This window comes from Berghia stephanieae, chromosome 3 (genome assembly GCF_034508935.2).
Source record: "Berghia stephanieae isolate SIO BIC M18660-M18661 chromosome 3, UCSD_Bste_1.3, whole genome shotgun sequence".
In the NCBI taxonomy this organism is placed as follows: domain Eukaryota; kingdom Metazoa; phylum Mollusca; class Gastropoda; order Nudibranchia; family Aeolidiidae; genus Berghia; species Berghia stephanieae.
This window is the reverse complement of record NC_088362.1, coordinates 4298664-4321163: the sequence shown is the minus strand read 5'-3', so window position 1 is coordinate 4321163 and position 22500 is coordinate 4298664. Positions and strand designations below refer to the sequence as shown.

Sequence of the window (22500 nt, the reverse complement as noted above, 5' to 3'; positions counted from 1 at the left end):
GCGCTTGGCTAAGAAGTTCATAACATTGCCATCCGGAAGTATAACGGACCAACACACAAAACTGTGTGTATCCATGAACGTTTATAGTGGGGTTAATAAAGTTCAGTGAGCATTACTCATAAACGCGGATGGCAAAAAACAATAACAAAGACATGAGTGACGTCATCTTCGAACTATCTATATCCAGAAATCGAAGTAACAATTTCGACATATTATGGATATTATGGATTTCATCATATTGATTGATGATATGCGTGTAGGTAAGATACTCACAACATCAGCCAGCCGGATATAACGAACCAACATACACAAACAACTATGAGTAACCTTGAACGTTTTTAAAAAATCTGATTAATATAATAATTTAGTGAGAAATAATCACCAAAATAACAAAGAGCTGAGTGACGTCAACTTCGTTATTTCTATAGCTGGCTACGTGGTCTAGTGGTGGTATGCCACTCGCGTTCGGACGGTCCAGGGTTTGAGCGACGCATTATTGAATCTAACTAGAAACAATAACAGTTTAAATAATACTTCATTCTTCACGTTGAACCAAGATTGTCTGGACAGAAGTACAAAAATACGAGTAACAACAAGAGATGGAGTGAGTAGGAAAATTCCAGAAGACAATAGAGAATATACATATTTCGCGGCGGTGATGGGGGTTTGAACCCGCGCCCTTATTGGTACGACAACTCCGCCTGGTCGGGGAGAGCGTGACTCTACCATTGGTACGACAACTCCGCCTGGTCGGGGAGAGCGTGACTCTACCGTATGAGCTATCCACGATCCCTCGGTAGAGTCACGCTCTCACCGGCCAGGCGGAGTTGTCGTACCAGTAAGGTCGCGGGTTCAAATCCTCATCACCGCAGCGAAATATTTCATTCTCTATTGTCTTCTGGCCCTTTCCTACTCACTTCATCTCTTGTTGTTACCAACATAAGTGCCTGCTCCACTCACTTTTCTGAATTAAAAATATTGAGTAAGCATCTTCCCTGGTCTTACTCCGGTAAAAAAAATATTGAACCAAATGTTTTGGTCCGTGTTTTATTCCCCAGGGGGCTTCACTACGCCAAACCAATTATTGCCTCTATTTTTTGTTCGTTCGTTCAGTCAATGGGGTTGTTATTGATCAAACTTGTGACCCATTTATTTTGGGGCCTTTTTAAATAAACAAAAAAAAATAAAATTCCCTTTATTCATCCCCAAGGGGAAATTTGTCTTTGGGGTCTATTCCAATGGAAGACTGGAATAGCCCAGGCGTTAGCCGCAGTGCAGCGCCGCAAAGTGATTAGGGCGAGGTGACTTGCTCAAGGCCACACAACGAGGCGGGTAGTCAAACTCGGTACCTTTGGGGTACGAAGCGAAAGACCGCACAGCTGAGCCACGCTTTATATAGATAGTTCGAAGATGACGTCACTCAGGTCTTTGTTATTGTTTTTTGCCATCCGCGTTTATGAGTAATGCTCACTGAACAGTATTAACCCGACTATAAACGTTCATGGATACACACAGTTTTGTGTGTTTGTCCGTTACACTTCCGGATGGCAATGTTATGAGCTTCTTAGCCAAGCGCATACTATCTATATACACTTTCCTTCAAATTAATCACAGAAATTATATGACTTTTTGAACCTCATATCAGACGTTGTAGCGCTAATAAACAGCCTTGAAACTAACTGTGATAGATTGGAGGAAAAAAGCAATAACAAAAAAACGTGTAACGTCGAGACGACTCCCGAAACAGTTGGGGACAAGATCGATAACCCTAGAAGTAGCATCTTTCATACTTATCTCCCCTGTCCGATTAGTCGCCCCTGATTTTTTGCCCTTGTCGATAGGCGCGTGAACGCGGTCGTCACACAGGGGCAATAAAAAATAAAACTATGGATTACTCGAAAACCTTTTTTTTTTTTCTATGCATTCTGTCAATCTGTCTGTCCCTGATTCCATAATAATAATAATAATAATAATAATAATAATAATAAAAGAAGAAGAAGAAGAAGAAGAAGAAGAAGAAGAAGAAGAAGAAGAAGAAGAAGAAGAAGAAGAAGAAGAAGAAGAAGAAGAAGAAGATGATAATGATAATGGATGATAATAATAATATATAATAATAATAATAATAATAATAATAATATAATAATAATAATAATAATAATAATAATAATAATAATAATATTAATAATAAATAAAAGAAGAGAAGAAGAAGAAGAAGAAGAAGAAGAAGAAGAAGAAGAAGAAGAAGAAGAAGAAGAAGAAGAAGAATACTAATAATAATAATACTAATAATAATAATAATAATAATAATAATAATAATAATAATAATAATAATAATAATAATAATAATAATAATAATAATAATAATAATAATAATAATAATAATAATAATATGTGATCGGTTGTTTCAAAACGGTGTTATGTCGCAGTGAACTTGATCGTGAAAGTTGAATGTCGTGTAAAAAAACAATTTAAAAAGTAATAGACAAAACCGAATATAACTACTTCAAAAAAGAACAAAAACAACAACAAACAAAGAAAAGCGTACACGGAACGTTTCGGATTAAAACCTTTCTACAGCCAACATCAACAAATAAAATCCCAATATCATTGGGTCATTCCAGTCTTCCCCTTTGGAAGACCCTAGACCCTAGAGACAACTTTCCCCAATGGGATGAATAAAGGGAATTTTTTATTATATGAAGGTGAATAAATTGGCAAAAAACGTGCACAAAGCGCTTTACAAGGGATCACTGACCAACAGCAACCCTTAACATGTAGAAGGAAACATGACGCCTGTTAGGCGATATTATTTTTTTTTCGGACAGAGACAACTCTGTTATCGGCCAGGTACTTTTTTTTTACACCTGAGTATGGTGAGAGAATGTGAGTAAAGAGCCTTTTTCAAGGACTCAACTATGCGCCCAGCGAGCAAGGCTCGAACCCAGAACACCCCGATCAGAAAGCAAGGGCCATACCACAAGACCACATAACCGCACTATTTTTCTAAGGGAAAAAGGATAAATAACATGGAACATTTCAAAGAAGATAGAACAAATCACTCACCCACCCAATGGCCTTTTTAGAATTCTCAAATTTCCAGCCAACCAAATGAGTTTGATTGTTGTTTTTTTTTTTTTTTTAAAGACAACACAAAACCTGTTGATCGAAGTGAGCAAATTGAAGCCGTCTAGACAATTATCGTCTCGCGTGATCGATGCCCATATAAGGACATTTAATTTCGTTTTAATTTGTTGCTATTTATTTACATAACCAATTCAAAATCTTTCCACGAAATCAATAAACAGTTTTACCAGTCCAGCCATCCGGCTATGTGGTCTCGTGGTATGACACTCACTTTCGGCTCGGAAGGTCCTGGGTTCGAGCCTCGCGCTCAGCGCATAGTTGAGTCCTTGGAAAAGGCTCTTTACTCACATTCTCTCACCGTACTCAGGTGTAAAATGAGTACCTGGCCGTTAACAGCGTTGTCTTTGTCCGAAAAATTGTAATATCGCCTAACAGGCGTCATGTCCCATCCTACATATTAAATGTGGCTGTTGACCAGGGACCCCTTGTAAAGCGCTCCTCCTCTTCTTCTTCCTCCTCTATCTCTTCCTACTCCATCTTACACTTCTTGTTGTCTGGCTCTCACAAACAATCACCTATTTTTAATCAACTTCCTTTCATTTTTCATTATCATAATCATCATCTTCATCGTCATCATCATCATCGTCGTCGTCGTCATTATTATCATCATCATCATCGTCATCATCATTATCATCGTTATCATCATCATCATCATCATCATTATTATTATCATCATCATCATCATCATCATCATCATCATCATCATCATCACCATCATCATCATCATCATCATCATCAAAACTATTATGTTTATCGTTCTCATTACATACCATATAAATCATCATCATAATGATCAGAGGTACAAAACTATCCTGACTACATCATAACACCTCTCTACAGATAATATGCCCTTGGCTAAGAAGCTCATAACATTGCCATCCGGAAGTATAACGGACCAACACACAAAACTGTGTGTATCCATGAACGTTTATAGTCAGGTTAATACAGTTCAGTGAGCATTACTCATAAACGCGGATGGCAAAAAAACAATAACAAAGACCTGAGTGACATATCTACGAACTATCTATACCATAACACCATAACCTCGATGGCATCAGTAAACCACAAATCATTGTAAAAATAGAAAACGGTTGGGGCTGCCTGAAGCCGGTGATCGTGAAAATACTAACGAAAGAGTGAAAATATAGAGACCTCTTCGTATGGGAACAAAACAGACAATGGACGTTTCGGGTACAAACCCTTCGTCAGCACAACATTACACAAATAAACATGGAAAGTAAATTAAATAAAATAAAGTAAAATGAAAAATAACTTGTATCGTCTGTACTCAATGCATGGTGGTTGTAGTATGAATGAAATGTTAGCGTGGCGTGGGTAGTCGGTTGGGTGTCCCAAGGGGGTGATTCCCCCCCTATCAAATCATTGTGATAATAAGCTATTGAAGTTTGTGGAGTGTTTAAAGTAACGAACAAAAATTAATACAACAGGTTCCAAAAGAACGAAACGCCAAACACGCTCCTTTTTTATTTGTGACCATTCGCCTCAAAACGGTATTAAGTCGGGTTGATTAATTGTTTTGATACTTAAGTTGGATTGTATTTGAATTTTTATTTTTTTTCTAAAGCGCTTTGAGGTTTCGACGAAAGGCGCTATATAAATATTCTTATCGATCAAGATGTTGAAAATTGAATTTATAGCCAGAAATATCAGACTTGTGTTGAGTTTGCATGTTTCATTGAGGAGAATGGATACCATATTTTAGGGTGCTGATGCCAACAATTTATATTTTGACCAGATTTAACATTTAATTTCATTCGGCTTTTAAGCATCTGGTTCGTTTCGACTTAATACCGTTTTCAGACGATGGGTCACATTTGGGTTGTTTTGATTTTTTTAAACCGTCCTCGGCTAATAAGAAGAAACAGTAAACAACATTAATACATTTCTGCTTAAAATCCACATAGATATCGGAAAAAATACTTCGTAGGCTACGTCCAGTCTGCAAGTCCGATCTCGTCAGACTCTAAAATTCCTTGTAATTACCAAGATCAAAAGTTTCCAAGTAACTGCCGGTTAAATGTTACGTAGAGATAGAAAATGATAATTCAAACTGAAATTATTTTTTTAAAATTGAGTTTTATATAACGCAATATCCACTAAATGTCCTCAAAGCGCTTTACTAGGGGTCCCTGGTCAACAGCAACATTCAACATGTAGGACGGGACATGACGTCTATTAGGCGATATTACAATTTTTTCGGACAAAGACAACGCTGGAGTTAACAGGCCAGATACTCATTTCACACCTGCGTACGGTGAGAGAATGTGAGTAAAGAGCCTTTTCCAAGGACACAACTATGCGCCGAGCGTGAGCTCGAATCCCCCAGGACCTTTCCGATCCGAAAGCGAGTGTCATACCACTAGACCACATAGTCGCACCAATAGAAATAAATAATCTAATCAAACCCTTTGACCTTTTAACAAGTATCAGCGATACAATCTTAATTAACAGAGACACAAGACCCACCACAGCAAACAAATTAATATATATTTTATGAAAAATCTGTATGAATCCAAAACGCATGATTTATTGACTTATGTAAAAGGGAATGAGATTAGCGGTAGAGTAGCGTCCCTTGATTGCACGTCACCTTACAGAGAGAACGTCAACATGGTTTTGCGCATGCGTCTCTCTCGTCCTCGCTTTCTGGGAAGTGTCTCATGCCGCTTTCACCGGAAACGAGGACGAGAGACGCATGCGCAAAACCAACATGACGTTCTCTCTCTAATAACTTCTCCGCTACTCTTCCGCTAATCTCATTCCCTATACACACAAACATCTACACATATACACACACACACACACACACACACACACACACACATTACATTCAAAAACCACATAGACACAATTCAGAAATCAATTCCTATAAATCCCTTTTATTAATTAAAATATTATTTTTGGAATTTTCCAGAATAAAAACGTTTTCAATTTCATATTACCAAAAATATAAACATGACAATAATTTAATGTTTAAATCAACATTTCACATAATTACATAAATATATTTATATTTATATTTATCTGAATAGAATGTTATTCCTACATCAAACACAATTTAACCTTCATAATGATAAAATTCATCCCAAAATATTTTATTTAAAATTTTCATAATTTTTATACCATTTTCATCATCACTGGCTGCCGTTCTTACAAAGCATACTGAAAACAAAACGTTAAATAATATTAATATTTGGACCAGAAAACTAGCCCATAATGTTCAATTAAAATGACCCCCCCCCCCCCCCCCCCCCCCCCGCCTTTGTCAAGAACTCTCACACTTGGACTTCAATGAAATCCAAGGTTTGCTTCATGAAATTAAAAAGTGAAATTGAGCTTTATATAGAGCAATATCCACTAAATGTGCTCAAAGCGCTTTAGAAGGGGTCCCTGGTCAACAGCAACATTTAACATGTAGGACGGGACATGCCGACTGTTAAGGCGATATTACAATTTTTTCGGACAAAGACAACGCTGTTAACGGCCAGGTACTCATTTTACACCTGCTGAGTACGGTGAGAGAATGTGAGTAAAGAGCCTTTTTCAAGGACTCAACTATGCGCTGAACCCAGGACCTTCCGATCGAAAGCGAGATGAAAGTCATTTTCATCGATCAATTTTGGAGGGACGGGTTTTCTGGCCAAAATTAAAAAAAAAAAAACTTCTCTCTATTATTAACCAGTTACCTGTCATACCCTCTGGAAAAAAACATGATTTGTGACCCATCGTCTCAAAACGGTATTATGTCGGAACGAATCAGATGCTTTAAAGCAGGATTAAATGTTAAAACTGGTCAAAATATACATTGTTGGCATTAGCACCCTAAAATACGGTATCCGTTCTCCTTAATAAAACATACAAACTCAACACAAGTCTGATATTTCTGGCGTATAAATACAATTTTCAACATCTTAATCAACCCGACTTGACACCGTTTTGAGGCGAAGGGTCACATTTTTAAAATGTGGCCAGAAAATTCAAATTCGTTCTTCAAATATCAATCGATTTTAATGACCTTCACCTTGGTAAAAAAAAAAAAACCTCTCAAACCTGGGATCTGCCAGATTCCAGATTATTTGAGAATTTTGGCCAAGGTGAAGGTCATCTGACAATGGATCGTTATTTGAAATGGACGAGTTTTCTGGCCAAATTTTTATTTTTAAATACGTGATTTTCAAGATTGCGACAATTACCTGGTTTGATATTTTCATCTGTTGTGCATTTTTTAATTATGATTATTATTTGTATTCATTTCATAATCCAACGGTTTTTCGTCGCGTAATTTAGAACATGCTTTGATCAAAGAAAATAATGATGTTTCTTGAAAGAAATGCAGCCTTTGAATCATTTTTATATCTCATAGTTTGATTCATTATAACCAGAGTTTGAATCATTTTTATTTATCATAGTTTGAATTTTATTCATTATAGCCATACTTTGAATTCACGAGCATTTTTTGTTTGTTTTTTTTAAGCACTATTCTAGCATGTGTTTGTTTTTAAATATTTGTGATCATTTTTTTCTTCTTTTCAATTTTTTTCCTCACAGAGAAAAGGGTGGATTTTTCAATGGTTTTTTTAAAAGGTATTTTCAATTTTTACATTAATTATTTTTCCTGTTTTCCCAACATCGATGTTGTCGTATTGGTCATCTGTTGCATGTGAATGTGTTATATTATCATTCAAATGCCTTGATAATTTGTATGTCTCATATTAAAAAAAGAGTGAGAATAAATTTCTAAATAGCTATCAATAGATGCTTAAAATCTGGTCAACTCATTCAATTCTACTCACTGACGGTCAAAGAAAAATCTCTCAAAAATATTATCTTTTTCACACAATCAATGACACAATCTCAAATTAATGTGTTTTAAAAAATTGTACATGTTCTCCCGAAGCCAAAAGTAATACATGTAGCCTGCCAGGCGCTTAAAAAATTTTTTGTTCGATTTGACAGTACAATTTGGTTACTGGTCAGGAACTCATTTTAAGAGTGAGAAACTGTGAGTAAAGATCCCATCCCTGAACTTATAATAATAATAATAATAATAATAATAATAATAATAATAATAATAATAATAATAATAATAATAATAATAATAATAATAATAATAATAATAATGCTGAAAACTTATATAGCGCTATAACTCCGAGACACCAGACTCTAAGCGCTTTATTATTATAATATTATCTTTTTCGGCATGACACAATATCAAATTAATGTGTTTAAAAAAATTTTACACGGTCTTCCCATGCCAAATGTAATTACATGTAGCCTGCGTTTTTAAAAGATTACGACAGATCTTTCAACAACCATGTCTGTCAACATTGCTTGAGCATATCTTTATCTTTCTAGATAGTGACCAATTCCCCATAGAATAGAACATGTTTCCTTATTTACAGTTTGGTGTTAGATTATATTTATAGTAAGCGAATAGGGAATGAGATTAGCGGAAGAGTAGCGTCCCTTGATTGGACGTCACCGGCGGAGAAGTTATATTTGTAAACAAACCAACTACAAGCCAAGCGCTCCAAATACAAAATTTATTATTCATCCTGTACAAAAATGCATAACGTTGATTATGATATGTATTTTTGTACAGAAATATGACTAATAATTTTTATTTTATTTGGAGCGCTTGGCTTGTAGTTGGTTTGTTTACAAATAACTTCTCCGCCGGTGACGTCCAATCAAGGGACACTACTCTTCCGCTAATCCCATTCCCCATAGATGTGTGCAAATGTAGATTATAGACCGTCATGTGTATAGAAATCATATTGTTTATTATCATGTCAATTCCTTAATCCTCTCCTTACCAACTTTAGGATACTCGTCACATTCGTTACGATACAGCCAACATTTTTTCTTATTCAAATTTCTCTTGTACATCATAAAATTTAAAGAAAATGAACAATGTGTTGTAGAGTATGTTTTGCTACAGAAATTATTTATCACAAGAACTTACTGCTATTGTGCTTGAGTGATAAAAAAAAGATATTTTTTGTGTCAGTTGGGTGTGAAGTTTTGGGGGAAATCTTGAAAATGGCTGGTAAGGAGAGGGTTAACACACTCGCCCGGTATTAATGACATATTGGATGTTTTTTCCATCATTTTTTTATAATCTCACAATAGGATCACATTTTCTCTTCATTTTTTAAAAGTCCAAGTTACGTTCATCGCACACCGTTAGAATTTTAACCTTTAAAATCGAATGGTCACGTTAGAATTTAATGTTGACTCTTTTAATCTTAAAAACCGATCGGTCACAGGGTTAGAATTTAATGTTAATCCTTTTAAACTTGAAAATCGAATAGTCACAACTTAAAATGAATGACAAACCTTTAAATCTTAAAAATCAACAGACTTAAATTTAATGACAAACCTTTAAATCTTAAAAATCAACAGACTTAAATTTAATGACAAACCTTTAAATCTTTCAAAATCAACAACTTAAAATGAATGACAAACCTTTAAATCTTAAAAATCAACAGACTTAAATTTAATGACAAACCTTTAAATCTTAAAAATCAACAGACGTTTAAGTTTTTAAAAATGTATATTTTGTTAAGAATCGATGTTCAGGTAGCTTTTGTCATGTCATGACCTTTTAAGAGTGCAGGATCGCCTTACTGTTCTATAAATAATTTTAATGTTCGTTTCGTTAAAACTATGATCAAATCTAGACGTCTAACTGCTCCAAATGACAACATCTCATACATGAGCAGGTTGTATTGAACTATTCAGTCGGATGTGACATTTCCATTTTTATGAGCCAGTAATTCATGGTCGATATTTTCCATTAAAGTTGGAAACAAAAGATATCATTTTACGATGATAAGATATTATAGCCATTCAATATGCCGTCAATACTCTTCAACAGTCGTAACGTCACTTCCCTTGTAATGACGCATGGTAACTTAGTAACTGACTCTAAACTATCGTAACAATGGTGGACGCCCTTATGAAATATATTTCTCCGACGAGCATAAAAGCGTATCCAGAGGGGGAAAAAACATTATAAATCTGATCATGTTTTGACTTTTACACATTCTGATCACAAGACATATGAAACGTTCGAGCCAGCATGAAGAATAAAAAGTACAGATTTTCTTTGTTTAGAACCACGATGGCCGCCGTTGTCGGGCGGCGTGACATCAGACTACTGAATCCAATTTATGATCGATATTTTCCATTATAGTTGGAAACAAAAGATATTGTTATACATTGATAAGATAATATAGCCATTCAATATGTCGTCAATTCTAGACAGAGATAATTGAAATATCACTATGCATGCATTCTAAGTTGGAACGAAGCAAAACCCATGACATGAAAAATAAACCTGAGGGTGACAATTAAATTATATCATGACTAGAACTAGAGCAAGTTGGGTTATCAGACAGGGTTTTTTTTAAATAAATAATACACTTTTGTTTACACCTTCAACGTTCAAAATCGTATGCATGTTTCTGATCTGTGACCCATCGATTCAAAAATTGACTATAATGGGACCGTGATTAATCCCTGGTGCAGGTGAGATTATTTTTTTTTCTGATCCCCCTGTCCACCCAGCAGTGAATGGGTAGCTGAGTCTGTTAGATTTGGCGGAAAGTACTTTGTGTTAGATAAGCGTCCTATCCAAAGGATAGCAAGCAATTGCTATCGTCCGTTTCACGCAATAGAAACCGGGATAAACTCCGGCTCCTCGGGCCCAATGGCTTTGAGAGAATACACTCCATCTCAGCTGCTTTTGAGAGAAGGACTTAAAATTGTGTAATTAATCCTAGGATGACACAGTCTTCCTGTTGTTTTCCACTGTTCTCTGAACAGCCATTCCTTCAGCCTGCTGCTGAGATTGTAATTATGGTAATACAAGTGTGACTATGTGGTCTTGTGGTATGACACTCGCTTTCGGATCGGAAGGTCATGGGTTCGAGCCTCGCTCGGCGCATAGTTGAGTCCTTCGAAAAGGCTCTTTTAATCACATTCTCTCACCGTAATGACGCTTTAAGATAAGGATAAGTTTGTATTCTTAAATTTTCCCGTGTATTATTAGAAATAAGGTGTTATAGTGTGAGGATTTTACTTGAGATCGGTATCTAGTTGGCCTTCAGGAAATGCCACGTAAACTCCATTTTATTGACTCATTTAGGCATCTCTATTTACTATAGAAATATAGAGTTATTGAGAAGTGTGAGATATAAAATAAACACCATGACATCAACGTCAAGCAGGTCGTACCCTATAATATTCCTTATCATCATTATTGATATCTGACACCGTGATATTTTGTATTCTCTGTTATCAACTGGTATTTCTTCACATCCTCTTTTTTTCTTCCGAACAAATTAGATGTCGCTGTCATGTATATTACTGATTAGTCTTCGTAGTATTCGGTTATTATATATATATATATATATATATATATATATATATATATATATATATATATATGTGACCCACCGTATCAAAGCGGTATTATGTCGGGATCCACTCGGTAAGAGAAATTGAATTCATAGCCACAAATATACAACTTGGGTTTAATTTCTGTACGTGATGCTGGAGTATAAAGACTATTTCTTGCATTGCAAAAACTTCTAATCTACAATTTTTCATAATTTTATCTCTAAATTCACTATTTGGGGTCTGAATCCTCCGACATAATACGTTTTGAGAGTAGGGTCATATATATATATAATATATATATATATATATATATATATATATATATATATATATATTAATAAGTAGTAATTATTTGTAGCATGAGTAATTGTTGTGATGTCGATATTGTTTGTACTTTACAAGAAGCCTGAAGTCGATTGGATGGATAGTGTTTGTTGTGAAAATAGTTATAATATTATAATTGTATATTATCTTTGTGGTAGTTTCCGTCTTTAATTGTTGTTGTTACTGGTGGTTATTTAGCTATTTTGTTCTGTGTTTGTCTCTTGGTGTTGTTGTGAACGATTTAAGGAGTTGATAATTATTATGATGAGGGAAGAAGAGAAGAAGGAGGAGGAGGAGAAAGAGGGAGAAGAGAAGGAGAAGAAGAAGAAGAAGAAGAAGAAGAAGAAGAAGAAGAAGAAGAAGAAGAAGAAGAAGAAGAAGAAGAAGAAGAAGAAGAAGAAGAAGAAGAAGAAGAAGAAGAAGAAGATAATGAATGAAATGAAGAAGAAGAAGGAATAAATAAAGAAAGAGAAGAATCCGAAGAGAGGGAGGAGTAAACGAAAGGAGATAAAGGAGAAAAAGAAGACAAAGGAAGGCCGTAACAACAGCAGCAAAATAGAAACATGAATTTAAAGAAGAGAAACAATGATGATGTCGATGATGACAAGGTGTTGGTGCGGCTATGGTGATCTAGTGGTATGACACTCGCTTTCGGATCGGAAGGTCCTGAGTTCGAGCCTCGATCGGCGCATAGTTGAGTCCTTGGAGAAGGCTCTTTACTCACATTCTCGCACCGTACTCATGTTTAAAATGAGTACCTGGCCGTTAACAGCTTTGTCTCTCTCCGAAAAATTGTATTATCGCCTAACAGGCGTCATGTCCCGTCCTATATGCTAAATGTTGCTGCTGGCCAGGGACCCCTTGTAAAGCGCTTTGAGCACGTTTAGTGGATATTGCGCTATATAAAAGCTCTTTTTTGTGATGAAGTCACTCTACTTTGTTTGAATAGACTAATAGATAATCTTGATTTCTATTGCTTCACAATAAATAGTACTCGATGACAAAGGGTCTTCCCATAGCATGTCTCTTCACAATAGCACTGGACGACAAAGGGTCCATCCACAACATGCCTCAGACCTCCTTGTGTTCTCGTCAAATTACCCTCCTTTCTTTCAAAATAACCACCGTGTAATGAGCAGCTATGGTTTATTGTAAGCAGCAGTAGACAAAGGAGATTACAACAAGCATTTAATTAGGAGATTCAGCCGGTTACCATTATCTGTCGTACAAGTCGAAGGACAAAAAAGCCCATCATACCCATTTTGTCGTACTCTAGAAAAAAAACACATATTTAAAAATTTGGCCAGAAAACTCGTCCTTCAAATATTGATCGATTTAAATGACTCTCATCTTGGATAAAAAAAACCCTCAAACCCCGGACTTCGCCCGAAGTCCCGAAGTCCAGGGTTTGAGGGTTTTGCCAAGATGAGAGTCATTTAAATCAAGCGATATTTGAAGAACGAGTTTGGTTTTCTGGCCAAATTTTTAAATATGTGTTGTTTTTTTTAGAGTAAGGCAGCGTTGTCAGTGAAGCACTTCTTGCTGGAATCTATAATTGAAATCTGACGGCGTATGAATACAAGCCACCACCAAGGGCCGTGCGCAGGGTTTTCTGTTATTTGTCAAGCCGAAGTTCATTCACCCATAGGCCGTGTAACAACTATGTAATTAGTTTGTCAATTTAATCATCATTTATTCCGTGACATCTTTCACATACATCCTTTATAATTTGTCATTTTCAGCTTTCAAATCCTCAGAGATGTCTTCCTACCTTTGTGTCTGGTCAACGTCACGTAGAGTTCATCCATCTATCTTTAACTTTCATCGCGGCTATGTAGGTCTAGTGGTATGACACTCGCTTTCGGATCGGAAGGTCCTGGGTTCGAGCCTCGCGTTCGGCGCATAGTTGAGTCCTTTGAAAAGGCTCTTTACTCACTTTCCCACACAGTACTCAGGTGTAAAATGAGTACCTGGCCGTTAACAGCGTTGTCTTTGTCCGAAAAATTGTAATATCGCCTAACAGGCGTCATGTACCGTCTTACATGTTAAATGTTGCAGTTGACTAGGGACCCCTTGTGAAGCGCTTTGAGCACATATAAAAGCTATTTTTCTTTTTGCTTTTTCTTTCTCTCGTCGTCTAGGTGCCTTTCTCTTTTTTTTTTATTCCTGTCAACAAAGCCTGCTATGTTTATTATCTGAATTGATTTTTTTGATGAGATGAGAACGGCGTTAAAGTTTGTATTGTAGTAAAGTGAATGAGGGAAAAGAGGGGATGAGTAGGTTGAGGATGAGGGTGAGGAGGACAACGTATGTAAGGATAAGATTGCGATGATGTTGACAATAGGTGTAGATATACGTACTGGGCCTTTCTAATGGATGATTTATTTTGGAAACGGGATTTAACCCTCTCCTTACCACCTACAGGAAAATCGTCACATTCGTTACGATACAACCAACATTTTTCATACTCAAATTCTTTTGTACATCATAAAATTTAAAGAAAATGAACGGTATGTGGTAGATCGTGTTTTGGTAAAGAAATTATGTATCGCAAGAATTTTACTGCTATTGTGTCTGAGTGATGAAAAATTATATTTTGTGTTAGTTTGGTGTGAAGTTTTGGGGAAAATCCTGAAAATGGTTGGTAAGGAGAGGGTTAAGTTTGAAACTGATGATGATGATGAAGATGATGATTATGATGAAGATGATGATTATGATGATGATGATGATAATGATGATGATGATGATGATGATGATGATGATGATTAGGAAGAGGAGGAGGAAGAGGAGGGGAGGATGATCGAATGCGCGCACCCAACAATTGTGTGTTACTTCATTAGAATTCAATTTGATCACAAAAGGATAAAATCTTTATCAAAACCTACAAGTCTTGTCAAAACCAAAAGTACAAAACCTTTAGTACAAGTCTTGTCAAAACCTTAAGTACAAAACCTTTAGTACAAGTCTTGTCAACACCTTAAGTACAAAACCTTTGTACAAGTCTTGTCAAAACCTTAAGTACAAAACTTTTAGTACAAGTCTTGTCAAAACCTTAAGTACAAAACTTTTAGTACAAGTCTTGTCAAAACCTTAAGTACAAAACCTTTAGTACAAGTCTTGTCAAAACCAAAAGTACAAAACCTTTAGTACAAGTCTTGTCAAAACCAAAAGTACAAAACCTTTAGTACAAGTCTTGTCAAAACCTAAAGTACAAAACCTTTAGTACAAGTTTTGTCAAAACCTTAAGTACAAACCCTTTAGTACAAGTCTTGTCACAACCAAAAGTACAAAACCTTTAGTACAAGTCTTGTCACAACCAAAAGTACAAAACCTTTAGTACAAGTCTTGTCAAAACCTTAAGTACAAAACCTTTAGTACAAGTCTTGTCAAAACCAAAAGTACAAAACCTTTAGTACAAGTCTTGTCACAACCAAAAGTACAAAACCTTTAGTACAAGTCTTGTCAAAACCTTAAGTACAAAACCTTTAGTACAAGTCTTGTCAAAACCAAAAGTACAAAACCTTTAGTACAAGTCTTGTCACAATCTAAAGTAAAAAACCTTTAGTACAAGTCTTGTCAAAACCTAAAGTACAAAACCTTTAGTACAAGTTTTGTCAAAACCTTAAGTACAAAACCTTTAGTACAAGTCTTGTCACAACCAAAAGTACAAAACCATTAGTACAAGTCTTGTCACAACCAAAAGTACAAAACCTTTAGTACAAGTCTTGTCAAAACCTTAAGTACAAAACCTTTAGTACAAGTCTTGTCAAAACCTTAAGTACAAAACCTTTAGTACAAGTCTTGTCAAAACCTTTAGTACAAGTCTTGTCAAAACCTTAAGTACAAAACCTTTAGTACAAGTCTTGTTCATTGGAAGATAATTTTAATTCCTGTTTTAGTTTAACAAGAAGTAAATGTTGAAATCTTTCAAGTGTATCTCATAGAAACTAAACCGTCATGATAGCTGTTGGTCTCTACAGAAATTATTAATAAATAATAATGTGAAATTGAATGTAATCTTCAATTTAATTACAAAAACAGATCAAATGAACGTTTCGGGTTTCCCCTTTATCAACAAAACAGGATGAATGAAACACCACATATGAATGAGATGATGTGGTAGTGGCGTAGTTAAGATGAATCAAATATGAATATTTGAAAATATATGAAAAATATGAATACATCATTTAAGATCCTGGCAGATGGCTGAGAAAAATTTGGCCCGTATTGTTCGTGCCTGAAAGGATCTTGAAATGTAAATAAAAATAAGCGTTTGCTTCTGACAAAGCGTAAGGAAATGTAAATTTCTAGAAGTTGAAGGAACGTGACTCACTCTTCTCAATACTCTTCAACAGTCGTAACGTCACTTCCTCCCTAATGACCCATGGTAACTTAGTAACACTGGCTCTAAACTATCGGAACAATGACGGACGCCCTTATGAAATATTTCTCCGGCGAGCATAAAAGCGTATCTAGAGGGGGGGAAAAATAATAAATCCGATCATGTTTTGACTTTTACACATTCTGATTACAAGGCATATGAAACGTTCTAGCCACCATGAAGAATAAAAAGTGATGATTTTCTTTCTTTAGAAGCAAGATGGCCGCCGTTGCCGGGCGGCGTAACATCAGACTACTGAACCCAATTGCGGTATTTATTTTGATTTAGTCACTCACTCACTCACTCAATTCCGTGACCGGATGGTCGTCGGGGGGACTTGCGTGAAGCAGAAGTTACAGTCTTCCTCCATGCCTCCCTGTTGCTAGCCCTATGTAGCAGCTCCGGAACCGACATCTCTGTCCATTCTTTTATAATATTGTCCAGCCACATCTTCTTTTGATTCAAATTTTTTAACTTAAGTCCAAAATAGAATTTTAACCCTTTCCTTACCAGCCATTTTCAGAATTTTACCCAAATCTTCACACCCTCCCAACTCAAAAACAGACATTTCTTACTCAAACAGAAAAGCAACAAGCACATTCTATACATAATATTGTTCGACAATACGAACTCTATCACAGAATGTTCAGTTTTTATAGCTACAGCAAAAAGAAATGAAATCTGGATGAGAAAAGTGACGGTTGCATCTTAACAAATGTGACGATTTTCCAATAGGTGGTAAGGAGAATTAAGCACCACTCCAACATAATACTGTTATGTTACCATTGGTCACATGTTGTATCCTTATATTCTTCCATTTATTGGATATAATCAGTGACCACCATGGGAATTAGTCCTCCGCGAATGCCCAGTTGATGGCTTCTCTTCCAGCCAAAAAAAAAAAATAGGGAATGAGATTAGCGGAAGAGTAGCGTCCCTTGATTGGACGTCACCGGCGGAAAAGTTATTAGAGAGAGAACGTCATGTTGGTTGTGCGCATGCGTCTTTCGTCCTCGCTTCCGGTGAAAGCGGCATGAGACACCACCGAAAGCGAGGACGAGAGAGACGAATACGCAAAACCATTTTGACGTTCTCTCTGTAAGGTGGACGTCCAATCAAGGGACGCTACTCTTCCGCTAATCTCATTCCCTATAAGCAGCCGTCTCTATTTTTACCGTATCTCTGATGAGATACTAATCAGAAAATTAGAAATCATCTCGTTCGTTGGTGTGGCTTTGCGTTAACTCTCTATCTAATCGTTTTGGGGTTCTGAGCGGTGAGGAAAATATTATATATAAGACTTCAGCCTGTAAAGCAACATCCAATTATCACAAGCTTTATCAAGTAGTAGCTAAGGTCGATGATGGGTTAATTGGAAAGAGAATTAGTACAAGGACCCTTCCCTATAATTACAGGAACGGTTCTAGGTACATACTACTAAAAACAAATTACAGTTTAAGTGGGTTTGGCTTCGGTTAACTATAGGGAATGAGATTAGCGGAAGAGTAGCGTCCCTTGATTGGACGTCACCCATAGTCTGTGACGTCACCGGCGGAAAAGTTATTAGAGAGAGAACGTCATGTTGGTTGTGGACGAGAGACGCATGCGCATAACCAACATGACGTTCTCTCTCTAATAACTTTTCCGCTATTCCCTATTTCTAACTAAATTATTGAGGCCGTTTCTATTGATGCTATGCGTTTATGTAAAATACTCACAACATCTCCCATCCGGATTTCACGTGCCAACACACAAAATTACGTGTAACCTTCAACGTTTATAGTCTGATTGATATCATTTTAGTGAGAATAAACCATTTCACCGGTTGTCTGAAATCAATAACAAAGAGCTGAGTGACGCCAACTTGGTTCCTTTTATACAAAACGACCACTGATTGAACGGCATTGGGAATTTGTATCTCATGTCAATTATTCATTCATCATTGCCCTTTTTCACCATGGGTCAGGGCATAGACCACAGACAAACAGTTTCCATCATCATCATCATCATCATCACTGCCTTTTTCACCCTGGATCAGGGTATAGGCCACAGACAAACAGTTTCCATCCTTCTCTATCCTGAGCTAACTTTTTTATCTCGTTCCATGTCTTATCACTTCTCTGTATATCAGCTTCTTTAATTCTTCTCCATGTTCCTCGTGGCCTTCCCCTTGATCTTCTGCCCTGAGGGTTCCAGTCCAATACTTTCTTTGTTATAGTGTGGAGTCATTCTTTCTAAGCGTGTGTCCAATCCACCTCCATCGTCTTCTTCCTATTTCCTCTCCCACTGGTTTCTGCTGTGTTCTTTTCCATACTTCTTCATTTTTTATTCTATCCATCCATTTTATTCTGAGTAGCTTACGCATGCACCAGTTTCATATCAACTGTTAGTATTAGTTATTTGGAGCATGATTAGGAAACAAGTTCGAAATTTCAAACACAAAAGTTCAAGAATAATTTTAACTCACTCAATCCTAGAGATTTTTGCTACTTTACAAAATTGGAAAAAATGTATTAAAAATGAGCATGTACATTGATAGTTTTATTCAACTACCACTAACATGCAAAAACTATAAAACATTAGCTTTGATACTAGATACGCCTATAATTTGTATCAGTAAAAATGTAATAAATAAGCATGGGGTAAAAGTAACCCAGGTAAACTACGGATATAGTCGGTGTTAGGGTTGAGTGAGTTAATGTACTCCTCTTATGACCTCACCCATTTAATTTCTAATCAAAATGTATTCTTTTTTTTTTTTTTTTACACCAGTCGGTTCTTGAATGTATCAATTTGGCCTTAAGCATGATCGTAGTGACTAGAAAATCATTACGCGTTAGAATGTTAAAAATGTTTTTATTAAAAGTAAAGGATGCGTGCCGAAAAGCACTTTTCGATAGTCTCGCGTCCTACTCTATCCTACTATAGATAGTTCGAAGATGACGTCACTCAAGCCTTTGTTGTTATATTTTGCCATCCGGCTTTGTGAGTTATTCTCACTGAACTGTATTAACCAGACTATAAAAGTTCATGGTTACACATAGTTTTGAGTGTTCGTCCGTTATACTTCCGGATGGCAATGTTATGAGCTTCTTAGCCAAGCGCATACTATCTATACTGTCCGTCTCATGTTATAGTACAGGAAATGGACACTGACTCCGACTGCATGGACTTACGGGCTATCAGGGACTACTATCTATAATAGAATCAAAACAAAAGTGTATGATAAAACTGATTTCGAGTGCTACCTAACCCTTAACGCTTTCTTTTATTTTAATCAAGCGAATGTTTTCAAGAGATGTGACAATATCATACAAAAATAAGAAGATATTTCATCTTATGATAATCTGCTTTAAACCTGTTCATTAGCATAATTAACCTCATTCTCGTCTCTCGTATAATTCTGAAAGGGAATGCGTCCTTAATCCTGCTAACAAAGGCACATTTACAAAACGACTCTGTAAAACCACGTATTTAAAATTTGGCCTGAGACATTCGTCCTTCAAATATCGATCTATTTCGATGACCCTGATCTTGGCAAAAACTCTCAAACCTGGGACTTTGCTTGTCCCAAATTTGAGAATTTTATTCCAAGATGAGATCAATTATGACCAAAATTTCAAATACGTGTTTTTGGAAAATAAATAATAAACAAAAATGAGTATAACACCTTCAAAAATAAACAGAACAAAACACCAAACACGGAACGTTTCGGGCTGAAACCCCTTCTTCAGCCAACAACAAAAAACAATGAAAAGATAAATCACTCACTCACTCACTCGCTCAATCCCATGACCGGATGGTCTTCGGGGGGACTTGCGTGAAGCAGAAGTTACCGTCTTCCTCCATGCCTGCCTGTTGCTAGCCCTATGTAGCAGCTCCGGAACCGACATCTCTGTCCATTCTTTTATATTGTCCAGCAACATCTTCCTTTTGGCGCCCTCTTCTGTGCTGGCCTTCGACTGTGCCCTGTAGGTCTGTCCTGCTCAGGCTATCGTGTCGTATATGGTGTCCAAACCAGGACAGTTTTCTGCGCTTCACAGTCACTAGAAGAGGTTCTTGTGGGCCTGCTCGAGCTTCTATTTCTTCTAGGACGCCTTCGTTAGTAAAAAAAAAAATAAAAAGATCGCCGGCAGAGAAGAGTTTGGAGCCCAAAGCGTTCCGTGTTTGGTATTTTGGTATTTTTTCAAGCTGTTATGTTCATTTTTGTTTTTTACGTTTTACAGTCCACAGCTTCTAGCAGCCGATGGACATAAATATAAAGGGAGTAAATCTGACTCATGCATGAACAACACAAAACAAACGACTTTTCGGCCTTTGGCCTTACTCAAGTAAACACAAAATACATATATTTATATTTTTTAAAAAGAATTATGCCTTTTGTGCCACGATATCATAAGATATCGTCGCCTAGGCATTCCACGAAGGAATATAGATAACTCATTAACAAGATTTTTGATGTCAACAGGATAATAATATCGCCTATATTATTATGACAATCTAATATAAATATATATATGTATTTTGTGTTTACTTGAGAAAGGCCAAAGGCCGAAACGTCGTTTGTTTTGTGTTGTTCATTCGTGAGTCAGATTTACTCCCTTTATCTTTATCTCCATTTTATTGACTCATTAAGGCACCTCTATGTTCTAGAAGCGTAGTATCATTTTTTAAAGAATAGGGCAGACTAGTTGTCCATGTGAACAAATCGATTTTAGCTCTTTAGTAAATGATGATGCAAGCAAGACGAATACGATATTTCAGTAGGAATACGCTTCAACAGTCGTAACGTCACTTCATTCGTAATGACGCATGGTAACTTATTAACACTGGCTCTAAACTATCGGAACAATGGCGGACGCCCTTGTGAAATATTTCTCCGACGAGCATAAAAGCGTATCCAGAGGGGAAAAAAACCATTAAAGATCTGACCATTTTTGACTTTTTACACATTCTGATCACAAGACATATGAAAAGTTCTCGCTAGCATGCAGAATAAAAAGTACCGATTTTCTTTGTTTAGAACCACGATAGCCGCCGTTGCTGGGCGCCGTGACATCAGACTATTGAATCCAATTGTCACGTATCATGTCCAATAGACAATCCCTCCATCGCTCTCTTTGTACTCGTAACAGTTATGAAAGCAGATAGGACCACTCTGTTGTGTTCTGTGCGGCTATAAGGTCTAGTGGTATGACACTCGCTTTCGGATCAGAAGGTCCTGGGTTCGAGCCAGGAAACTCGACCTCTAAATATCGATCGATTAAGATGAAACGTATCTTGGATAAAAAACACTCAAACCTGGGACTTCCTAGAAGACATCCTTAATTAAAGTCCCAGGTTTGACGGTTTTGATAAATTAAGCTTTAAATTGGGCTTTTGTGTAGCGCAATATCCACTAAATGTGCTCAAAGCGCTTTACAAGGGGTCCCTGGTCAACAGCAACATTTAACATGTAGGACGGGACATGACGCTTGTTAGGCGATGTTACAATTGTTTCGGACAAAGACAACGCTGTTAACAGCCAGGTACTCATTTTACACCCGAGTACGGTGAGAGAATGTGAGTAAAGAGCCTTCTCCAAGGACTCAATTATGCGCCGAGCGAGGTTCGAACCCAGGACCTTCAGATCCGTTGCTTAGTGTCATACCACTAGACCACATAGCCGAGGGACATATATTTTAATCTATCGATATTTGAAGGACTAATACGCTTCAACAGTCATGACGTCACTTCCCTCTTCATGACGCATGGTAACATAATAACTGGCTCTACACTATCGGAACAATGGCGGAAATTTCTCCGACGAGCATAAAAGCGTATCCAGAAGAAAAGAAACATTATAAATCCGATCATGTATTGACTTTTACACATTAATAATAATAATAATGCTGAAAACTTATATAGCGCTATAACTCCGAGACACCAGACTCTAAGCGCTTAAATTACATTCTGATCACAAGACATATGAAAATTTCTCAGCCAGCATGAAGAATAAAAAGTACCGATATTCTTTGTTTTAGAACCACGATGGCCGCCGTTGCTGGGCGACGTAACATCAGACTAATTAATCCAATAGACTGGTCAAAATTTTAAAATTGTGTTGTTTCGGAGGTCCGTCATATTCTAGTATTGGAGAATGTGATGGAAATCCAAGCGTTGGACTAATCCAACCGTCCCTGAACACCATCAATATTTATCGTTCTGGACATTTCTGAATAAGC

At 36.6% G+C, this 22500-nt stretch overlaps 1 protein-coding gene across 2 annotated transcripts in view; it reads left to right on the top strand.

The window, feature by feature from the left end:
- The window catches only part of LOC144967052 (synaptotagmin-7-like), a 684381-nt gene that overhangs the window by 402693 nt on the left and 259188 nt on the right, over window positions 1–22500 (top strand). For both annotated transcript variants that reach the window (XM_078903835.1, XM_078903834.1), the window contains exon 6: window positions 7714–7749. In XM_078903835.1, coding sequence (XP_078759961.1) covers window positions 7714–7749 — 36 coding nt within the window. The remainder of the gene's footprint in view (window positions 1–7713; window positions 7750–22500) is intronic.